Below are 20,992 nucleotides of genomic sequence, written 5' to 3' on the forward strand. Positions count from 1 at the left end.
AACCAGGTTCAGATCCCAGGGGGGCAGAGGAGGGACATACGGAGGGACCGAATGCTCCACCCATTGCAGGAAGGTCCTCACCGGACCTAGCAGAGCCAGAGAGCGCTGAAAGAAAATGGCCAGAGCGGAGACCTGACCCTTCAGAGAGCTCAGGGACATTCCCATCTCAAGACCCGACTGGAGAAAGGAGAGGACCACCGGAACGGAGAAATGAAGGGGAAAAACGCCTATCTTCTCACATAAGGCAAGAAAGGCCTTCCAGGTACGATAGTATATCCGGGAGGAAGCGGGTTTCCTGGCTTTGATCATGGTCTTCACGACAGAGTCCGAGAAGCCCCTCTTCTGCCAGATGGTGGTCTCAACAGACACGCCGTTAAACGAAGTGATTGTAAATTCTGGTGGAAGAGAGGTCCTTGAGACAGCAGGTCCTCCATGAGAGGAAGAGGCCACGGAACGTCCGCCAGCATCCGAGTGACCTCCGAGAACCAGGTGCGGCGAGGCCAATTGTGGGCGATGAGGATGGTCAGGATTCCTTCTGCCGCGACCCTGCGAAGAACCTTTGGGAGTAGAGGCAGTGGTGGGAAGACATAGAGGAGTGTGAAGTCTTGCCACGGAGACACCAGAGCGTCCACCCCGTACACCTCCGGATCCCGAGCTCGGGCCAGGAACGTGGGAACCTTGTTGTTGCGCCTGGACGCCATCAAGTCCACGTCCGGGCGGCCCCAACGGCGACAGATGTCCTCGAATACGTCCGGATGCAGAGACCACTCTCCCGGATCCACCCTGTTGCGGCTGAGAAAGTCCGCCGTCCAGTTTTCGACCCCTGGGATGTACACTGCAGACAATATTGGAACGTGAGCCTCCGCCCACTGGAGGATCCTCTTCACCTCCTGCATCACCGGCAGGCGGGTTCCGCCCTGATGATTGATGTAGGCCACGGCTGTGGCATTGTCCGACTGGATCCTTTCCGGGAGACCCGTTAGGAGGGGGGTCCAATGAGACAGAGAGAGGAAAACTTCTCTGAGCTCCAATATGTTGATCGGAAGGCGGGCTTCCACTTCTGACCACACACCCTGAACCGTCCGAGCCCAGAGAACGCCGCCCCAACCCAGGAGACTGGCATCGGTGGTGACGACTGTCCAGGAGATTGGGAGGAAGAATTTCCCCGAAGTCAGATTCTGAGGGGACAGCCACCACGGGAGGTCCATGCGAACCCGAGGAGGAAGGCGGATCCGAGAGTCCATACCCCTCGATGTCCTGTCCCAGAAGGACAGGATCGCCTGCTGCAGAGGCCGAGTGTGAAACTGAGCAAAGGGGACTGCCTCGAAGGAGGCCACCATAAGCCCCAGAACCTGCATGCACTCCAGGATGGAGAGACACAGGGAATGCAGAAGGCGAGACACTGACTCCCGTATCCGTGAGAACTTGCAATCCGGGAGGAATACCAGGGCTGCAGTAGTGTCCATAATCATCCCCAGGAAGGACACCCTCTGGGAAGGTTGGAGAGAGGACTTCGGGAAGTTGATCAGCCAGCCGAACTGTTGCAGAGTCTGAACAGTGATCCTGACGTTGTCTTCGGCCTGGGGACGAGAGGAAGCCTTTATCAGAATGTCGTCCAGGTAGGGCAGCAGAGATATGCCCCTGGTACGGAGAAGCGCCATGATCGGCGCCAAGATCTTTGTGAATACCCGCGGGGCTGTCGCCAGCCCAAAGGGAAGGGCGACGAACTAATAATGACGGTCGCCAATGGCGAAGCGCAGGAACCTGTGGTGAGATTCTGCGATAGGGACATGCAGATAGGCGTCCCGGATGTCCACCGACGCGAGGAACTCCCCTGGAAGAAGAGAAGCAAGAACGGAGCGGAGGGACTCCATCCGGAACCTCCGCACCCGCAGGGACTTGTTTAACAGCTTCAGGTCTAGGACCGGACGCACTGATCCCTCCTTCTTTGGCACTACAAAGAGATTTGAGTAGAAACCTGCCCCCTGTTCCTCCAGAGGAACTGGGACAACTACTCCCCTGACCAGAAGGGAAGAAACCGCTTGTAAAAGGGCCGAGGCTCGGGCCGGATCTCCCGGAACACGAGACGGAAAGAAACGTTCCGGAGGTCTGGAAACAAATTCTATATTGTAACCGGAAGTTACAATTTCCAGGGCCCAGGCGTCTTGAATGTGAGCTCTCCAGACATGCTGAAAGGAGAGCAGACGGCCCCCCAAGCGGTGGGGGGCGCCCCTTCAGGTGGAGGACTGCTTGGGAACCGCGGGGCGGGCAGAACTCCCCTGGAACTGTGCCCACGGGCGCGAGGAAGGTTGAGGCCTAAAGGAAGGCTTCTTGCAGGAGTCCTGAGAGCCGCCGGAGGAGGGGGTTGTCGCAGACCTGGAGGAGGAAAAGCGCCAAAAGGACTGGTTTCTAGAGCCAGAGGGGCGAGCTCTGAAGGCACGCTTGGATCTAGATTGGGGCAGGTGTGTACTCTTGCCCCCCGTAGCGTCAGAGATAATCTCATCCAGCTTAGCCCCGAAGAGCCTGGAGCCCGCAAAGGGGAGGTTAGTGAGGGAGCGCTTGGAGGAAGCGTCGGCGTCCCAGACCTTCAACCAGACCTCCCTGCACTGCGTGACCGAGAGGGCCGAAATCTGCGCAAAGAGAGTGCTGACATCCAATGAGGCCTCACAGAGGAATGTTGTTGCCTGGGACATCTGGAGGATGAAGTTCAGGGTTTCCGCAGAGGCATCCTGCTCCGCGAGGTCCTGATAATGGCGCTGCAACCACACCGAAAGCGTCCTGGCTACCCAGGCCGAGGCGAACGCGGGCCGCAGACCTGTGCCCGCCAGAGAGAAGATGGCTTTGGAAAGAGAGTCCAAACGCCTGTCAACGGAGTCCTGTAGGGAGGACCCGTCCAGGACTGGTATTCGTAGCCAATCTGGCCACCGGCGGGTTGACCTTAGGAGGAGAAGACCACTGCTGCACGTTATCTGCCGGGAAAGGATAAAGAGTATCCATGCGCCTTGTAGCAGAAAAACGGTGATTAAGGCGTTCCCAAGCCTTAGAAAGGACCTTGGCGAACTCGCCATGAATGGGGAATGTGACTGCCTCCGGTTTTCTGGAGTGGAAGAGGGGGAATTCCTGGCTACTAGTAGAAGGAAGTTCCCCCTGGATGTCAAAGGTGTCACGTACCGCCGTGACCAAGTCTGCCACCATGGTGGAGAGCTTAGGTGAGGGTTCCGGCTCCGTGTCCTCGTCCGAGCCGGACCTTTCCCCTTCAGACCTGTAATCCCTGCGAGAGGGAGAGGCTGAACACGCCTCCAGGCGAGGGGGGGAAGCAGAGTCATCCGAGGAGGGATGCTGTTGCGTACGCTGCCTCTTAACGGTCGAGCGTCCACTGTGGGGGGCACCGGGAGGTGGAGCGGTGCTAACCACAGGCACCGCAGGCGGTGGATCAGTGGCCGCCATGCGTTCCATAAAGGCCATGGCCACGCGCGAGACTTGGGCCAAGTCCGCGGCTGCCCTAGCTATGGCAGAGGCCCAGGAGGGCTCTGCGGGCTCCGAAGGGGCGGAGGAGGGACTGGGCTGGTTTGGTGGAGGGGGAGGAGGAGGTGGATGATCCCGTCCCGAGGCAAGGCAAGAGGCACAGGAGCCTGTAACCGACAGTGGGAAGCAGCAGACCTTACAGGATCCCAGTGGGACCTGAGGCGTCGCTTTAGATTTTTGGGAGGCCCCAGGTTTAGGCATGATGGTCGCAATCCCGGAGTCAGGGTCTCCTACCGTTTTGCAGAACACTGCCTGTCCTACCGTGACCTGTGGGGAGCTGGAGTAGCAGTCAAGCGTGGAGAGGCGCTGAGCAAAGCGGAAGCGCCAGAGCTGACGCGATAGGCTCCGCCCCCCAGCCACGCCGAAATAAATAGCGCGGACAAATCGCGGTAAAAAATAGTGCGCACGCGAAAAAAATCGTGCGCGCGCGGGAACTATAAAAAAAGGCAGACCCCGGCTCCGAAAATGGCGCCCACCGCCAGAATGCAGGGGACAAGAAGGAATCCCTCCTCCCTCTCAACCAGCCGGCCCTCCCAGATCCACAGGTAAGCCCTAAAGAACCGTGTCACAGTGTGAGCACAGGGGGAGGGGGAGCTTGCAGGAGAGCCGTGTACTTATCTGAGTCCTGCAGTCTTCACCCTCTGTACCGGACCAGCAGGGGTCACCTCTTCAGTCATCTGGCACAAGGAGTGGCAGTGCACTGGATAGAGGGCAGGACTAGGTGACCCCGAATCTGGTAGGCCACCGAAGCTGCAGGTTGAGCCCAGTTCCACTTATCTTCTGGGGGGAAAGGGAGGTAGCCGGGGACGGCCATTCGACCCCGGCGCTCGCTCCACTGAGAGACCAGGGACGCACAATGCGACCCTGCGTCCTCTGTTTAGAAAAAAACAAACAGGAGAAGAAAAAACTACAGGGACAACCCTGCAGGAGCAGGAGTGTCACCTCCTTATCCGACACTAAGCTAAAACTGAGGTCCTCCTGTTGGAGCATGGGGGTATAGCCAGTGGAGGAGTAGCGGCTTTTTCTTATTTGCATAGTGTCTCCTCCTAGTAATGGCCTAAGCTATACCCATGGTCTGTGTCCCCCAATGGAATGGGCGAGAAAATACAGATTTATAATTACCTCCTATAGAGCCCCCAGTAGTAATAAGACGCCTATAATGTCCCCTGAATTTATAATACCTCTACAGTGCCCCCAGTATTTATACTGCCCCTACTGTTATAATGCTCACCCTGAAGTGCCCCCAGTATTTATAATATCCCCTGCAGTGCCCGCTGTAGTTATATTCCTCCCTCCACTATACAGTCCCATGTAAATAACATCACACCATCTCTCCTGCCCCCTCCAAAATACAGTCCCATGTAAATAACATCACTCCCCCGCCTTCAGCCCCTCCAATATATAGTCCCGTGTAAAAAACACTATTTCCCTCCCTCTCCCATAGAGTCCCATGTAAATAACATCACACCATCTCTCCTGTCCCCTCCAAAATACAGTCCTATGTGAATAACATCAGTTCCCTCCCTTCAGCTCCTCCAATATATAGTCCCATGTAAATAACACTATATCCCTCCCTCCGCCATAGAGTCCCATGTAAATAACATTACTCCCTCCCACAGCCGCCTCCAACATATAAGGGAGGATTCACACCACCGTTATGGATTCCGTTTTTGTTTTCCGTTATAATACGGTTATAATGGAATCCATAAGATGGAAGTCAGAACAAAAGCCTTTAGAAGACATTCCGTTTTGATCCATCATAATAGAAGTCTATGGGCAATTATAACGGATCCGTCTGGTTTCCTGTCGACAGGACTTTTTTTCTGTTCTGCATAACGGAAACCAGACGGATCCATTATGAATCCCATAGACTTCTATGACGGATCAAAACGGAATGCCTCTAAAGTCTTTTATTCTGACTTCCGTCCTATGGATTCCATTATAACCATGTTATAACGGAAAGCAAAAACGGAATCCATAACGGTGATGTGAACCTGCCCTAAATAAAATAATCCCCTCCCACAGCCGCCTTCAACATACAGTCCCATTTAAATAACATCCCCCTGCCCTAGCCCCCTCCAACATTCAGTCCCATGTAAATAACATCACCCCCTCCCCAGCCACCTCCAACATACAGTTCCATGTAAATACCATCCCTCCCTTCAGCCCTAACATACAGTCCCAGTTAAATAACCACAACTCCCAACATTGCTCTGCCTCTCCCTCCACTAACCTCTCCTTATGTAGCAGACATTACCACAGCTTCTTCCCCAGGAAGGCTCCTGCACTGGTCACATGATGGTGACATCATCGCAGGTCCTTCTCAACCACTGCCTATTTTACTGGTCACATGACCTGTGATGTCACCACAGGTCCTTCAGCTCTTCCACTGCATTAGATTCAATTGTTTTGCTGCCCTGAGGATGGCAACACAGTTGTATCTAGCTGGCAGGCAGGACATTCGGGGGCCTGGGACAAAACATCAGGGGCCCAGGCCTCGAATGTTTTAACCTAGCAACGCCCCTGGCCATCAGCAATTGATTTTGCAAGTCAGTTCTCTATTTTGGGTCTCCAGAGATGACAATGAAGTTTTTGTCAAGCGGCATAACACTCCTCCTTTCTTAGAAATCAGAAGAACATGGGGTTCAGGAGGTGATAACTGCAGGAAGTAGAGGCTATAGCATGGACGTGGCCAGCTTAGGTCTGGGATCGGTCATTTACTGCTGCTGTGCTGTCATACACGTGACGTAGGTGTACCAGAATCACTTTTCCACTGGCTCTGGTCTGTACACACATGTTGGAGGATGTAGTCATGTGATTTTGTCATATAACTACATAGATATGACATGACAAGGACATGACTTCTCAGTAGTGTATGGTTTACAATGCACACAGCCTTTACCCAGCAGAATGTGTGGGCAGTTGGGCACAATCACTATAAAGGTCAGAAAAATGTATCCTGAAAAACTCTTTGGTTGTTTTTTATTTTAGAAGCAGAAAAAGGAATTGGAAGATATTGAATCTTTTTCCTTCTTGACGAGGTCACATAAGTTGTAGTATGGACTATGGGGGTCATTTACGATCAGAAATAGGCTTATATTAGGCGTATTTCTGGCGCAGATTGTGGTGCAAAGGTTATTTGCGCCGCAATCTGTGACTTTTCACGGCTCACGCCAGGTCTAAAAAGGGGACATGACGTGAGTGGGGAAGGGGGAGGAAACGGGTCGGCAGGAACGTCTCATTTACCATTTTCTTCGCCTGTTTTAAGCGTAGAAAATATTCTACATGTAAGACAGCAAGGAAGCTGAGTTACATTTAGAATCGGCACAGGATACGCTGAAGTTATGGAGAGGCTGGCACCTTAGCAGGGGCTTATTAAGACCGACGTCTAAAAAGCCAGTCTTATTAAATGACCCCCTATATACATACTGAGAAATAAAAGAACATTTTTGGGACTCAAAAGGGTATAATCAAAAGTTGGAGTTTTGTTGCAGAAATTTCTGTGGCTAAAAATCTGTTCTATATATCAGAAAGTTTATGTCTGCAGCATTTGATAGTCCCCATTGAGATGAGTTTTAGCAACAAATCTGCTGAATGTGAATCCGCTCCCTGGCTCTCTTCACTGGTCTTCTAGTCCCCGTCCATCAACTTCCATACAAATGGGGTCACATACAACACTGCAGCCAATGACTGGCCTCAGCAGTGACCTGTCCAAAGCGTCTCGTCATTACTGGGTCAGGAGCTGCTTGGGAACACGTCACCACTGAGGACAGGCGTTGGCTGCATCAGCGCATGTAACCCCGTCCATGCAGAAGTTGACAGGCGGGACTTGCCGACCAGTGAAGAGAGCTGGAAGTAAGTGAGAGGGAGAAGATTATAGATTTCTCCACAGGTACAACTGGCCAGAAGGTAAAATAAAAAAATAAAAAATCTGGAGAACCCCTTTAAAAGATGTGAGAGGGTACAGGCATACAACTTTCCGTTTTCCCTAGGGTATACATCTTGTAATGTCCAATTGGCGTTTGTGCAGGGAAAGCATACCTTGAAAGTATACTAGGCCCCATATACCTGATGGAGGCCAAAAGAGTATCCTTTGGCCTCCCTTGGACAGTATATGTCTATGCACCTTTTTGGTAGACTTTGCAATTCTATAGAGAAGTATCCAGTAAAAAAAAAAACAAAAAAACTTATACTGGGCAATATAAGTTTCTTTTAACGTAGGAGTGTATGGGCGACATATATCACTGTGACTATACAGAGGCAAATACCAGAAGGAACATCTATCACACAGCTCAGACATGAGGTGGACATAGACATGAGATATTTGTGGGCAGATCCAGCCACTTCTGGTGGAATGGGCAGACAAGTTTTTGTGCACGGTGTGCGACAGACATCAGGATATTGCCAGTATAGCTAGATCATATTCATAAACCATCAGAAAGATAAACCGAATATTATTTACTGCTAGAATTCACCTTCTCTGTTTCATGCAGTTTAAAGGTGACATCCCGGAGAGCCAAGTCGTGGTCCTCCCGATAGCGGGCCTGGTAGTTCGTGAACTCAATGATCCCCCTGTCTGGCCACTCAGCAGCTGGTCTTTTCGGCAGGATCCAGGGGGCCTGGTAATGTTTGGATATAGATTTGGTTACAGCACTGCTCAGAGATAATGCACCAATATATAACGTCTAATTTGGGTACCTCTTTTTCCATTTCTTCATATTCACAAACCCGTTCAATCGCCACTCCATTAGTCTCTATCTCACAAGCTTTGCGCACCCAGAAATTTAACGTCTGTGTGATCTGGGGAGGAAATGAAGAAGGCACAGGGGTTGAGTTTCTTACAGAACAGTATACCTGAGGGGAACATGTTTCTCCTTCTTCTCGCATCTAAGGTGAACACACAAAAGTTACTGCTGCATTAAAGGGGTCGTCTCTTTCCGATGTTATGGCCACAGCTGCGGCATGGATACAGGTTGGCCAGGATGGGAGCTGCTGCGCATGCGTTACAGAAAGGCCGAAGCTTTTTTTTATAGTGTGCAAGCACGACCACCGCTGCTGGATTGCAGGGTGGTCATAACCCCGGAAACGAGCAGTATATAATGTGATGGAAAAATGAATCACGCCAGCAAAGGAGGCAATATGGACACTCACAATACATTAGTATCTGCTGTGTATTAATTTTGTCTACAAAATAAATGCCATTTGCTGACAACCAGGCAGGCTGTGTCTGGTGTTGAGGCTCAGCGCCATGTAAGTGTATGGATCTGAAGTGCAATATCTGCTAACGCCTGCAGACATGAGTGGCGCTGCCTCTGAAAAACTGCAGACTCTTTTTCCTATAACAGCTCTAATAACTGAATTATGGGTAAATACAGTGAAACTGTACAGATTATTTTTTACATATATTCGGTACCTTATGTACTTACATTCAATGCATAGGTTATTGATAACCCCACTGTTCCAGATGTCATCTTGTCACCTGCCTGGACAGCAAATACTGCAGCAAAGAAGACCATCACATTTCCCAAAAACTCCAGCCTCACTGCCAGCCACCTGAGGTAAGATAAAAACCTATGATAACTGCAGCTGATGACGTCTTTCTTACATTATCTTATGTTGACTAGAACTTTTATCAGAGACGCTAGATAGATGTCAGCTGAACCCAAAGCTTTTGGCAGGACTCCAAACACGTGCATGGAGTGTCCGACTTTGACCTTATGGGAGAGGTCAGTGGAAAAGAGCGTCAAGCTTCGTTTGGCTTACTGCAGCTCGGCCTCCATTCAACTGAGCATGGCCACCAGTTCTCCAGCATGGCCACCACACAGCGGACCATACTTTCTGCTTCCGGCTCCATCCTGTGTTGTTTTCTAAACTAAAAACAGTTGGTCGCTGAGTGGTGCTGGGTGTTGGGCCACCAGTGATCTGATACTGGCCAACTACCTTGAGGATAGGCTATCAATATCTAGACGCCTTTAATGGTGACTAGAAGAGAAGAGGCAGAAAAGACACAGCTCTCCGTTACCTGTTAGAGATGACATTATTGTAGTAGCACACTAAATTCTCATTCATCACATCCTTGTTCTGACCAATGAACCTCTCCTGATGTCCGTAGGCTCTGATGGTGGACGCTCCCTGCAAGCTCTCACTAAAATGGGAGATGACTGGGGAACGTGAGGCCCCATCTAGTCTCCGGATTTGACGTGAGCTGGCGATATAATATCTCTGAACAAAGGAGAACATCACGTTAACAGCTCAGACATATATCCAAACTACATACAGGTCTAATGTGAATAAAAAAATAGGAATATTTGTGCTTATCTGTAAAATCCTTTTCTCGCTGAGTTCATTGGGGGATACAGGAGACCATAGGGTATAGCTGCTGCTGCCACTAGGAGGCGACACTAGGCAAAAAAAGTGCTAGCTTCTCCTCTCAGCTACAGTTGCAAGAAAAAGTATGTGAACCCTTTGGAAAGATATGGATTTTATTACACGACACGGAGGCTCCTATTGCTATCTCTTTCTTTACTCAAACTTATAGCAGCAAAGAAAAAAGCATCAATCAAACTGATAACCATGGCAACCAACTCCTCCCCACTGTGCCAGTATAATAGTCTCTGACTCTGCTAATTCCTCCTCTTTCTTTGCTGCTCCCTCACAGATAAGTACTTCAACCTTATGTCTGTGGGTAGTCGTATATGATTTTATGCCTTAGTATATATTTAGGGTATTAATCACTGTTTATTGGGGTATTTTCTCTTAGTTTTTCTAAGATTTGTCCTCTGGTCTGTTTTAGTCAGTGTTTTATTTGAGCATTGCCCTCCTTTATCCATATCTTCCATTCCGGTTTTCCCTCCTTCTATTACTTATACCCCTAATAGTTTATTTTACCCTGTACCTTCCCTCAGTTCTCTGTCCGGTCATTCGATTAGGTCCGCGGTACTTTTCCTGGCTGGCCGTTTCCTCACTGCGCTTCATCTTGCGGCCGAGATCTCGCGAGATCTCGGCCGCCGTCTTCTTCCCCTCTGCAGCTGGTTTTCGCGCTCCCCGCTGTGTTATCGCGGGAGCGCGCGAGACTTCCGCGTTTGTCTCTGCCGGCTACGTCCAGATTACTGCATTGCAGCCCCGTTCAGGTCACCTCGTTTTATTACAGATTTGTCCCATTTATCCCCATATTCTCTGCCTCCAGGGGGATTGCGTTCTACCCAGAGTTATATTGCCTCTTAGGTCTGCCACCTTGACATTTACTGCTATTTTAAAATCAGTTTATAGCACTATCTGGCATTATACAGGCACATCATGTCCAGGGTGCCTTTACATGTACCTAGCCCTGTCCCTGAGGGCATTGATTCTATGCCTCTCATACAGGATTTAAACACTGTTTCTCCGGACACACAGTCCTTAGCATTGCAGCGCTCTGTGACTGCTGCTATACAGGCAGCCATGGGCTCCATGTCCTCGGCCATTTCGACTTCTATTGCTGAGGCCCTTATGGCCGGCCCTTCCTCCTCTGCACCGGTGGGGCCCTCACCACCTGCAATACCGTTACTTGCCTCCAGAAACAATATGACTGGTGGAAATGTAGCCACCCTTGATGGCGCGCATCGTTCGCGCAAAAGAGCCTACGCCCGCCAGGCAGAAAAGGCGAGGCAATGGAAATGCGCCAGAGCGCAGCATGATACCGAATCGGTTTCTGATCCCGATTCTGATGAGGAGGCTCAGTACCAGTCTTTAGACTTAGTGGAAATAGAGGAGGAAGATCCCTTGGATTCGGACCTGCCAGGTCCGTCATCGGGGTCAGTAGCGCCCAATGAGGTTCCTTTTGACGCCTCAGCAATTTTGGATCCCGCTGGGGAACCACTGTTTGACCCGGATGCTCTCCACCATCCGAGGTCGGCGGAATGGCTTCCGTCCTCACATATTGCCAAATATTTGGAGGCCCGTATACGCCAACCTCTTTCTAAAGAGGCGCGTAATAAACTAAAGGCTGAATGTCCCAGACCTATTGTACCTAACAAAGTCTGCGAAACGCCCGTAGTTGACCCAAAAATGTGTCAATTTTTGGCTAAATCGGGCTGGAACCCCAGGAAGGGTCTTGAATCAGCCCTAAAGTCCTGTCAGGACAAATTGTTGGACCTTTTAGGCCCATTAACAAAAATCTTTGAATTGGCTGAGTCAGCCAGAACCCAGAACACTCTGGTAGACCCGTAAGAACTCCGGGGATGGGTACAACGTGCCGTGTGCCTCACGGGCAATGTTAATGCTTCGCTCTCGATTGAGCGTCGTAAAGCAATCCTATTTAAAATAGAACCTAAATTATCCAATTTAGCCCTGACGGAGACAGGCAAAGAGGCTCAAGGATTGCTCTTTGGGGATTCCTTCATTAAGGATCTCTCCCGATTTGTGGGAGCCTTCACGGCCCTCGATAAGGCTCAAACTTCCATGAAGAGAGTATTCCATGGACGGGTCTCTATCAGGGCCGGCAGCTCCAGGGGCCGCCTGTCCGGCCGTTCATCATACCAGACCCGCGGGTCCGGCAGAGGCTCCTTCTCTTATCGTCCCTCCAACCAGGAGTTCCGTCAACCGCCTGCTTTCTTCCCCTCCCGAGGTTCGTCTTGGCGTTCACGTGGAGCCAGAGGTTCATCTTCCAGACGTCCTTTCGGTAAGTCTAATGTCACCGTCTTCTTTGACTCCTTGTGTAGGGGGCAGGCTCCGTCTTTTTTCCCATGTGTGGAAAACCATCACAACAGACCCTTGGGTCCTTTCGACTGTCCGGGGGTTTCACATAGAGTTAGTTTGCCCCCACATCCAGATTCCACACCCGTATTCTACGGTTCTCCCAACCTCATCACAACTGCTTTTACATCAGGAACTGTAAGCCCTGTGTCAGAAGGGCGCCATAGAGCGGGCCCCTCCTTCCTCGGAAGGCGTTATCAGCAGTGTGTTTCTAGTGGCCAAAAAAGGAGGCCAGATGAGACCCGTGATCAATCTCAGGGCACTAAACGATTTTGTAAAATATCGGCACTTCAAAATGGAGGGTATCCATCTTCTCAAGGATTTGCTCCTCCAAGGGGATTGGTGTCATGGTCTTACCTGCTTGCTGCTCTCCTTCGTTTGACATGTGCTGGCGGCCATCTTGGTTTCTGGGTTTCTTGTAGCCTTCCACCCTGCGGCTCCTCCTTCCCCTGGGAGGAGCTGGATGCCTAGCTCATATATATAGGAGGTCTGTGGCTTCAGTTCCTTGCCTGGTCCTCTTGTGTTCACATGCTTCTAAGACTGCTGCTGCTTCTGGTTCCTGATCCTGGCTTCGTCTGACTACCCTGCTGGTTCCTGATCCTGGCTTCGTCTGACTACCCTGCTGGTTCCTGATCCTGGCTTCGTCTGACTACCCTGCTGGTTCCTGATCCTGGCTTTGTCTGACTACCCTTCTGGTTCCTGACCTCTGGCTTCGCAAAGACTATGCTCGGTTTCACCATCCGTTTGGACTTTTGCTTTACAGCTTTATTTTCAATAAAGCCTTCTTATTTTCACTTATCTCTTGTTGTACGTCTGGTTCATGGTTCCGTGACATTAGGACCAAGCCATGAATTCTGACGGTACAGGGCCATCCTCGCTACCCACGCTGGTTGCCAGACTTGATCAGCAGGATCACCTGTTGGGTCGGTTCGCTGTGGCGTTGCAAACCCTGCTTGAACGCACGGCTCATTTCGCTCCCGTTGCCGATGGGTCGGTTGTCGCTCCTGGGCTCGCTCCTACTGCCGCTCCGGTTGTTGCGCCAGAGTCTACCCCGACACCTGTTGTTGCGCCTGCGGTGTTTCGGGGTATGACCGGTTCTGCCCCTCTTCCACAGCGCTTTGGGGGAGAGCCAACTCAGTGCCGAGGTTTCCTTAACCAGGTGGGCATTTATTTCGAGTTGCTGCCACATGCCTTTCCTACTGAGAGATCAAAGGTGGGCTTCTTGATCTCGCTGCTCTCGGACAAGGCCTTGGCCTGGGCCAGCCCTTTATGGGAGAACAACAATCCGGTGGTTGCCGAGTTTTCCGGTTTTGTTGCTTCTCTTCAGAAGGTATTCGATGTGCCGGCTCGTGCTGCCTCTGCTGCGAAGCTCCTTATGTCCATCAGACAGGGTTCACGATCCGTAGCTGAATACGCCATTGAGTTTCGTACCCTGGCAGCAGAGGTGGGCTGGAATAATGAGGCTCTGGTCGCTGCTTTCTCTCATGGTCTCTCGGATGCCTTGAAGGATGAGGTTGCAGCTAAGGACCTACCAGTTGAGCTCGAGTCTCTTATTTCTTTCCTGATTTTGATTGACACCAGACTCAGGGAGAGACCTTCCTTTAAGGAGAACCTGCGGAGGTCTTCTAACAGATTGGTGCCTACGTTTGCTGTCCCACCCGTGCCTCCCTCTCCTCCCACGCCTCCTGGGGATGACTTGTCTGGGGGTGAACCCATGCAGCTGGGGTTTGCTCGCCTGTCCGAGGGGGAGAGGGCACTCCGGAGACGTGAGGGCCGATGCATGTACTGTGGTCTCGGTGGGCATTTTCGGTTGGCATGTCCGAACCGTCCGGGAAACGCTCGTACCCTGAGATCCTGTCGGGGGCAGATCTTGGGTGGAGTCTCCTCGTCCCCGGTTTCCCGTGTTGACAAACCACTGATCACTGTTGTCCTCTCCTGGGTCGGGGGCTCGGTGACGACCCAGGCGTTGGTGGACTCTGGTGCTGGTGGTTTGTTCATTGATAGTGTGTTCGCTGCCGCCAATTCCATTCCTCTGCAGGCTCGAGGTTCCCCACTGGCTCTTGAGGCGATAGACGGCAGACCCCTTCTGCCGCCACACGTGACTCATGAGACCCTTCCAGTGGGGATAGCCATTGGTGCCGTTCACAGAGAGTCGGTCTGCCTCCAGGTTATTTCGTCTCCACACTACTCGGTGGTCTTGGGGTACCCCTGGCTCCAGAAGCATAATCCGACTTTCGATTGGAGATCGGTCGAGATCCTCTCGTGGTCACCGCAGTGTGGGGCTAGTTGCATCCATGGGTCTGTCAAGTTGCTGTGTACTTCCTCGGACTCTCTGTTGCCTCCTGAATATGAGGAGTACCGGGATGTATTCGATAAGGTGCGCGCGGTTGCCCTACCTCCGCACCGCCCATATGATTGTGCCATAGAGTTACAATCTGGTGCCGTTCCTCCTCGTGGCAAAGTCTATCCACTGTCGGTAGCGGAGAATGAGGCCATGGAGGAGTACGTGAGGGAGGCGCTTTCACGCGGACACATTCGCAAATCTTCGTCCCCGGCAGGGGCTGGATTTTTCTTTGTGAAAAAGAAGGGCGGTGAGTTGAGGCCTTGCATCGATTACAGGGGTCTCAATCGCATCACGATCAAGAACGCTTACCCGATACCCTTGATTTCCGAGCTGTTCGATCGCCTTAAAGGGGCCACGGTCTTTACCAAACTCGACCTGAGGGCGGCATATAACCTGGTAAGGATCAAGGCGGGCGATGAGTGGAAGACCGCGTTTAACACCAGGACCGGTCATTACGAATCCTTGGTTATGCCCTTTGGGTTGTGCAATGCGCCCGCAGTCTTTCAGGAATTCATCAACGATGTTTTCCGTGACCTGTTGCAGCAGTGTGTGGTAGTCTATTTGGATGACATCTTGGTATATTCTGAATCCATGGAGGCCCACATTCTGGATGTCAGACGAGTGTTGCAACGGTTACGAGAGAACAAGCTGTTCGGTAAGCTTGAGAAATGCGAATTTCACCGATCCCAGGTAACCTTCTTAGGTTACATCATTTCCGCTGAGGGGTTCTCCATGGATCCTGAGAAGGTTTCGGCTGTCTTACAGTGGCCCCAGCCCAGTGGTCTTCGTTCCCTGCAGCGCTTTTTGGGCTTCGCCAATTATTATCGGAAGTTCATCAGGGACTTTTCCATGCTGGCCAAGCCTCTCACGGATCTGACCAGGAAGGGCAGTAATTCCCAGGTCTGGCCGCTCGAGGCCATCCGAGCTTTTGAGGCCCTAAAGTCTGCCTTTGTGTCGGCTCCGATTCTGTCGCATCCCAACCCTGGGTTGCCCTTTGTCCTCGAGGTGGACGCGTCTGAGACGGGAGTAGGCGCCCTTCTGTCTCAGCGTAGAACACCAGAGGGTCCTCTGCTTCCTTGTGGGTTTTACTCCCGGAAACTGTCTTCCGCGGAGTGCAACTATCAGATTGGTGACAGGGAGTTATTGGCCATCGTGCAGGCCCTTAAAGAATGGAGGCACTTGCTCGAGGGTTCGGTGGTTCCGGTTCTCATCCTGACGGACCACAAGAATCTGACCTACCTTTCTGAGGCCAAGAGATTGACACCACGTCAGGCCAGATGGGCTCTGTTCTTGTCACGTTTTAATTACGTGGTCTCCTACCTACCCGGTTCCAAGAACATCAGGGCGGATGCCTTATCACGGCAGTACTCCGAGCTGTCCAGGGAGGAGTCGATTCCGACTTCGGTCATACCTCCGAATCAGATCCTGGCCGCCATTCGCACCAGCCTGACCTCTCCCCTGGGTGAGCAGATTTTGGCGGCTCAATCTGGTGCTCCCTCTGGGAGACCCAACGGCAGATGTTTTGTGCCTGAGGAGTTGCGCACTCGGTTGTTGCGAACCTACCATAACTCCAAGACCGCGGGGCATCCTGGAAAGAATCAGCTGTCCTGGGCTGTTTCACGTCTGTTCTGGTGGCCTTCCCTACGTTCCGACATCGCCGCATATGTAGCGGCATGCTCCGTTTGTGCCCAGAGTAAGTCCCCTCGGCACCTTCCGTTGGGCCTTCTGCAACCCATAGCCACCGGGGAGCGCCCATGGTCACACCTGGGGATGGATTTCATTGTGGACCTCCCTGCATCCCGAGGCCATACGGTCATTCTCATGATTGTGGATCGGTTTTCCAAAATGTGCCACTGTGTTCCTCTCAAGAAGTTACCCTCTGCACAAGAGTTGGCCACGATTTTTGCCAGGGAGGTCTTCCGGTTGCACGGTTTGCCTAAGGAGATTGTGTCGGATCGGGGGAGTCAGTTTGTGTCCAGGTTCTGGCGCGCCTTTTGCTCCCAGTTGGGGATTCATCTCTCCTTCTCCTCTGCCTACCACCCTCAGTCCAATGGGGCCGCAGAACGATCCAATCAGGCCTTGGAGCAATTCCTTCGTTGCTATGTCTCCGATCACCAAGACAATTGGGTTGACCTCCTGCCTTGGGCTGAGTTTGCCAGGAACACGGCGGTGAACTCTTCCTCTGGGACGTCTCCCTTCATGGCCAATTATGGGTTCCAACCTGCCGTGTTACCGGAGGTATTCTCTCCCCAGGATATTCCGGCTGTGGAGGATCACCTTTCCGTCCTACGTGCTTCTTGGGTACAGATCCAGAAGTCCCTTGAGGTCTCTGCGCAGCGCCAGAGACTCCAGGCTGATCGCAGACGAGCGCCTGCTCCTTCCTACCAGGTCGGAGACCGTGTATGGTTGTCCACCCGCAACCTCAACCTTCGAGTGCCCACTCCCAAGCTGGCGCCTCGCTTTGTTGGTCCCTTCCGAGTGCTTCGCAGGGTAAACCCGGTAGCCTATGCCCTTGCGCTTCCTCCTGGCATGCGGATCTCCAACGTGTTTCATGTCTCCCTGTTGAAGCCACTGGTGTGTAATCGTTTCACTTCCTCGGTTCCTCGGCCTCGTCCGGTCCAAGTGGGCAATCGTGAGGAATATGAGGTGAGCAATATCCTGGACTCACGCCTGGTCCGCGGTCGGTTGCAGTTTTTGGTCCATTGGCGTGGTTATGGTCCAGCGTTCCTGGGTTCCCTCCGCAGATGTCCATGCTCCTGCCTTGCTCCGAGCCTTCCACGCACGCTTCCCTCAGAAACCGTTTTGTGCTCCGCGGAGGAGGGGCCCTTGAGGGGGAGGTACTGTCATGGTCTTACCTGCTTGCTGCTCTCCTTCGTTTGACATGTGCTGGCGGCCATCTTGGTTTCTGGGTTGCTTGTAGCCTTCCACCCTGCGGCTCCTCCTTCCCCTGGGAGGAGCTGGATGCCTAGCTCATATATATAGGAGGTCTGTGGCTTCAGTTCCTTGCTTGGTCCTCTTGTGTTCACATGCTTCTAAGACTGCTGCTGCTTCTGGTTCCTGATCCTGGCTTCGTCTGACTACCCTGCTGGTTCCTGATCCTGGCTTCGTCTGACTACCCTGCTGGTTCCTGATCCTGGCTTCGTCTGACTACCACGGTGATGTACCATGTGATTGGAGCATGTGATCTGACGTCACCAAAGGTCCTTTAGCCGATAGTTCATCTTTTGAGAAGTAAAGAAGAGACCGGGAGCAACGCGAACAAGAGGAGAAGGTGAGTTAATTTATTTTATTTTTTTTAACCCTCAATTGATCACCTACTATGCATTCTGTATTCAGAATGCTATTATTTTCCCTTATAACCATGTTATAAGGGAAAATAATAAAATCTACACAACACCTAACCCAAGCCCGAACTTCTGTGAAGAAGTTCGGGTATGGGTACCAAACATGCGTGATTTTTCTCACGCGAGTGCAAAACGCATTACAATGTTTTGCACTCGCGCGGAAAAATCGCGGGTGTTCCCGCAACGCACCCGCACATTTTTCCGCAACGCCCGTGTGAAAGAGGCCTTAGAGCAGGCTACAATACATGAGAGAGCGCACATACACTCGCCGGAATACACTCATGAAAGCCGATCCAAAAGGTAAGGATCACAGCATACATCTCTGCTTAAAGGGTTTCTGTCACCCCACAAAACTCTTTTTTTTTTTTTTTGGATAGTTATATTCCTTATAGCGCGATATAGGAGAATATAATAGTCTTACTTACTTTCATGCGGCAGATTCTTTAGAAAACAAAGTTTTATAATATGTAAATCAGGGCTCTACCAGCAAGTAGGGCGTCTACTTGCTGGTAGCTGCAGCAGAAAACCGCCCCCTCGCCGTGTTGATTGACAGGGCCAGCCGTGATCTCCTCCTCCGGCAGGCCCTGTCAGTATTTCAAAAATCGTGCGCCTCTGTTCATTCGGTGCGCCTGCGCCGATGACATCACCGAAAGAGAAGACGTCATCGGCGCAGGCGCACTGAGGGAGTGCTGAGGAGACGAGCCTCCTCATCTCAGAGCGCCTGCGCCGAATGACCAGAGCCCTGATTTACATATTATAAAACTTCGTTTTCTAAAGAATCGGCCGCATAAAAGTAAGTAAGACTATTATATTCTCCTATATCGCGCTATAAGGAATATAACTATCCAAAAAAAAAAATATGAGTTTTGTGGGGTGACAGAAACCCTTTAAAATGTCCGACGTCACAGAAAAATCAGAGAAAATCTGGACATATAAGAAAAAATAGTGCAGGCATTCCAGAACATTAGGAATCCAACCTCAGGAGTATGCATACTGGCCAGGTAGACAAACATAATCTGGGGGAGTGCAATTACTCGTCTTGCGGAGGGGCATAACGTAGAAAGGATGCTGCGTTCCAGCAACGAAACCTCTATTAGCATTGACAACATGCGACAGCACCATAGTCTCATCCAGTGATGGGGGAAAAGCAGTTGATGCACAGTATGTGCCCTGAATAGGTGTGTCCCCTACATAAGGACATGTCAAATCTATTACTCCTCTCTTAAAAGAGGCAGTGTTGATGGTGTCACAGCATCAACAGTTAGCGCCAATGTCCCACTTGAAATGAAAACCATGTGGTAGACCAATGTCATAGAAATGAGGGGGTTATGCCAACCAGGGAGAACCCCGCAAAAGTGCGCACCAGAAGTGAATGGCTCATCAGCTATGGCATGAATACTAATGCAAATACCTGGTCAGAGAATGGAAGTACTGCAGATGACCATGCCATCAGGAATGAGTGGACAAATCACCTATTGGTGCAACGGCATCCATTGGCCGTGTAAAACGAGCTGGAGATCCACCTGAGAGGGAATGCAGACACAACCACCACACATAGGACCAGTGTGAGGGTTCCACCTATAGAAGGAGCGAAGCGGTAGAAGCTACCGCATACAGAGCCAGTGCCGAAACATGGGACTGAACAGAAGGCAATGTGGTAGAAACCACAGAACCATATCCAGTGCAAATGCAAGGATTGAGGAGGAAAACAACGCGGGTGCCATCATGGCTTGCAGGGGGAACGTAAGCCCCAGGCCTTAGAAGGGAACCACACAGTGGTAGACAAGGCACTTAGGGCAAAGGCAAATTCTACACCTGAGAATGGAGTCAGATAGGAGTAGCCACAGAACTAGTGCTGGCGCAATAGTCCACCTGAGAAGGACGTCATACCGTAGAAGCCATAGTATACAGTGATGGCACCATACTCCACCTGATGAGGAGACCATATAGAAGGTGTTATGGTATGTAGTACTAAAGCAAATACTCCACCCAAGGGGGAGACTGTTCAGTAGGAGCCATGGCATGGAGTGCTAACACAAATCCTTCCCCTGAGAAGAAACCCATACAGATGATAACCACCGAAACAAGGGCTAGTGCAATACCTGAGAAGGCCATACAGTAGTAACCATGATATGTAGCGCTAGCGTAAATACTCCCTCTGAGGAGGCTATACCCTAGTAGCCACAAAAACCAAAGTCAGGGTAGACACTCCACCTGGGAAGGAGGCCCTACAGTAGTAGCTACAATCTCTAGTGCTAGCGTAAATACTCCACCTACGGAAGAGGACATACAGTAGTAGCCATGGAATTTTTAGCCTAAGTACGCCACCTGAAAAGGAGGAGAGCTAGAAGTTGAGACAGTATTCAGAGGCAGTGTAATATTCAGTTTGCTTTGTAGTAACCACCAAATTGTCTTCTAGGGCAGATACACCACCTAAGAAGGTGTCGAGTATCATGACCAACCATGTAGTGTGGAGTCCCACCGGCACTTAAAGCGGTGTTGTAGGGATACACCCTGGGAGGACAGGGACTGCCATGGCGGCACTCAAAACCAACAACCAAAAATGAAGGGAATAACGTGGTAGTAGCTGCAGCATCCAGTGGTTGCGCCCGTATTCCGCTTGTGGGGGAGGACTGGGTAATAGTAGGTACCATCTCTTGGCATACACCCCCGTGGAAGAGGAGGAATATGATAGGAAATATAGTATCTGCTGCCGTGGCGTAGTAGACATAGTATCCAATGGTGGTGCAATTACTTCACCCGTTCATGTGAATACTGAACTTGTGGGAGTAGGTAATGCAGGATATACTATCCAGTGATAGAGCAATTACTCCACTATGGAAGGGGGTAATGTGACAGGCTGTGCCGTATCCAGTGGTCGTGCAATTACGCCACCTATGGAGGGGGGTTATGCGACAGGCTGTACAGTATGCAGTGGTAGTGCGATTTTACCACCTGTGGAGGGGGGTTATGCGACAGACTGTACAGTATGCAGTGGTAGTGCGATTACACCACCTAAGAGAGAGGGGGCAATGCTACAGAGTGC

General features: G+C 51.3%; 1 protein-coding gene across 1 annotated transcript in view; it reads right to left on the reverse strand.

Annotated features, from left to right (window-relative positions):
- Positions 1 to 20,992, reverse strand: part of LOC120994569 (multidrug resistance-associated protein 1-like) — a 126,235-nt gene that overhangs the window by 13,544 nt on the left and 91,699 nt on the right. The window contains exons 21-24 of the mRNA XM_040423230.1: positions 9,548 to 9,747; positions 8,952 to 9,078; positions 8,224 to 8,325; positions 8,001 to 8,144 (exon numbers count right to left, since the gene is read on the reverse strand). Coding sequence (XP_040279164.1) covers positions 8,001 to 8,144; positions 8,224 to 8,325; positions 8,952 to 9,078; positions 9,548 to 9,747 — 573 coding nt within the window. The remainder of the gene's footprint in view (positions 1 to 8,000; positions 8,145 to 8,223; positions 8,326 to 8,951; positions 9,079 to 9,547; positions 9,748 to 20,992) is intronic.

Source organism: Bufo bufo, chromosome 3 (genome assembly GCF_905171765.1).
Source record: "Bufo bufo chromosome 3, aBufBuf1.1, whole genome shotgun sequence".
NCBI lineage: Eukaryota > Metazoa > Chordata > Amphibia > Anura > Bufonidae > Bufo > Bufo bufo.